Source organism: Malania oleifera, chromosome 1 (assembly GCF_029873635.1).
Source record: "Malania oleifera isolate guangnan ecotype guangnan chromosome 1, ASM2987363v1, whole genome shotgun sequence".
Taxonomy (NCBI): domain Eukaryota; kingdom Viridiplantae; phylum Streptophyta; class Magnoliopsida; order Santalales; family Ximeniaceae; genus Malania; species Malania oleifera.
Window position 1 is genome coordinate 146,671,730 of NC_080417.1, and position 2,748 is coordinate 146,674,477.

At 40.0% G+C, this 2,748-nt stretch overlaps 1 protein-coding gene across 1 annotated transcript; it reads left to right on the forward strand.

Moving 5' to 3' along the window:
* On the forward strand, positions 1-2,410 carry LOC131145775 (F-box protein At4g22280-like). Its single transcript, XM_058094965.1, has 3 exons — positions 1-1,164; positions 1,305-1,445; positions 1,658-2,410. Exons 1-3 carry the CDS (start codon positions 220-222, stop codon positions 1,913-1,915), a joined length of 1,344 nt encoding a protein of 447 aa, XP_057950948.1. The 5' UTR covers positions 1-219; the 3' UTR covers positions 1,916-2,410.
* Positions 2,411-2,748: the final 338 nt, after the last annotated feature.

Sequence of the window (2,748 nt, forward strand, 5' to 3'; positions counted from 1 at the left end):
GATTTTATATGATTGATGCATATTTAAGATGCACTTTGCCAAATGCCAATTCCAATTGCCAGACGAGAAAAGGAGAGATCTGGAATAAAAATTTCGACTTTCCCAAACTGTAAACCCTAAAATCAAGTTCAAGTCGAATGTCAGTGCTTGAATCATTTCTCCTTTCACAAACCTAGCTTCGAAATTTAATGGATTGAGCTGCTCTATCCACAAAAATTCATGGGGGAGTCGCTACAGAAACGCAAGAAGGTTCTTGAGGATGCCGAAGATAGGATCAGCAGTCTTCCAGACTCCGTTCTCTGTTGCATTCTCTCTTTTCTGCCCACAAAAGATGCAGGCAGAACCAGCATCTTATCCACCCGCTGGAAGTACCTCTTCGTCTCCAGCCCTAATCTCGAATTCGACGATTCTTTCGGCAGTGTAGAGTCTCGTCCTAGATTCGTGAATTTCGTGTACAGAGTGTTGGCTCTGCGTGCTTCATCGTCTATGAATCGATTTCGTCTTAAATGCGAGGTAAACAACGATGATCCACATGTTAATAGATGGATATCTGCTGCCCTTTGCCGCAATGTTCAGGAACTTGAGATTGAGCTATGTACGTTTTCTTATGTTTTTCCAAGAATCCAAAACTCGGGTTTGCTGCCTTACGACCTTTTCACTTGTAGAACGCTAGTTGTTCTAAAACTGGATGCGGATTGTAGCCTCAATGTCCCTCGTAACGTTTCTTTACCAAATCTGAAGACCCTTCATCTTCAATCTGTGTTAGTTGAGTGGGACTCTTTCAAGAGGATCTTATCCGGCTGTCCTGTGCTTGAAGATTTGCTTACATGTGGCTGTAGGTTTATGTATTTACAAGTTTTTGATCTTTCAGTTCCTACACTTAAAAGGCTTACGTTGGGATCACTATGTTTGCCCTGTGGTGAATTTTATGGCTCTGAAGTAGTGATTGATGCTCCATATCTTCAATGCATACGACTCAAAGATAATGTGGTAAAAAAAGGCTATACTTTGAAGGGGCTAACCTCTCCAACTGAAGCTCATATATCCATTAAACTGAGTGTGCAGGAATGGCGCCAAAGGTTATCTAATTGTCTGCCCGTTGCCAAACTTTTTGAAGCAATCTCTAAGGTGGAGTCTCTTCATTTAGCCGGATATTCTGTGTTGGTAAGCAGCAAAAACAACTACATCTCTTCAGATCTCACAAACTCCTTTAGAATTGGACCTAACCCATTTTTGTTCATTTGTTGTTCTCCAACAATAGCAAAAGTAACTAAAAAACTTCTGTTACTCTTATCTGCATGAAGGTTCTTGACGTCACCCAACCCCGTTTGCCTACATTTCCTAACTTGACCCGGTTGGAGGTTGCTTCCAATGATACTACCTTGGGACTGCTGGCAGAACTACTTCACTGTTCGCCTAATCTTGAAGTGCTAGTCGTCGGACAAGTGAGCTAATCTAGTTACAGAGAAACCAAAATTCTTGGATGTGCCCCTTATTGTATACTAGCACAGCCCCACCATTCATTACCCATCTACCAAATGAATGGTGTTGTTGTGCCCGCCACACCCAAGAATTTCTCACAATTAACAGTTTTTGCCTTGAAGAGTTCCTAATAAAAGATTTTTAACTTGGCTTTGCATCCCCATTTTCCCAATAGGTTCATAAATATGGCAGGGGTCCAAGGAATTTCCCAATTCGTACTGGTTATCTGTCATTGCATCTCAAGGAAGTTGATCTACGGGAATTCACTGGGAAGGAAGATGAACTGGAGGTAGTAGAATATTTATTAGACAGCGCACAGGTTTTGGAGAAGATGACAATTGTAATGCCTTCCTCTATGGACAAGTTGCATGTCAGCAAAAAAGTATCAACATTTCCAAGGCAGTCAAGGGCTTGTCACATCCTAGTCACCTAAAAACTAAAAGATGAAACAGAAGTTCTAAAACATGTGTATTATGTAATTGAAGCTGAGTGAAAGAAGGTGCATAAGTAGCACAATGAAGCAAATGAGAGGAAACTGCTACTGTTTTTGAGAACATTTGTTTCGGGATGCATAGTTTCATTTTCTTTGTTCCCCCTGTGGCTTTGGTGGATTTGTCTTTGTTGTAGCCGTAGAGCTTTCATATGCTACTTTGATGTGTTACCGCACATTCAATTGATCTTCTCCTTGAAACAACTTGCGCATGATGTTTTTGGAAGAATAGTGTATTTGTCTTTGTTGTAGCCATAGAGCTTTCATGTGCAAGTTTTTGGAAGATTAGTGGATTTGTCTTTGTTGTAGCCATAGAGCTTTCATATGCAACTTTGATGTGACATTGTACATTCAATTGATCTTGTCTTAGAAACAACTTGTGTATGATTGTTTTTTCTTTGGAAGATTATGAATGACAGGATACTCTCTCTCTCTCTCTCTCTCGGGCTATGGATGCAACGCCTTCATTTGATTCTTTCTGTTTTGGTTTAAGCTAACTTCATCTGAACTCTCTGCATTACCATTGTTCTCAGATTAACATTATAACATTCTTATTATTGACACTACAACCATTCTTTGTGTTCAGCCTGGAAAGCACATGCCCTTGGAGTTGGAGGAGTGCAACTTCATTCTGAATGCCCCCAGTAATCTCATTGCCCCCTGAAATACTCTCTGATTTCATTAGTTAACTACTATAATAACAATGGACTACAATTTTTTATGTTCTGTTTAGGATTTTGGTTTTAAAGAAAAATATGAGTTGTCTCCTCTCTTAA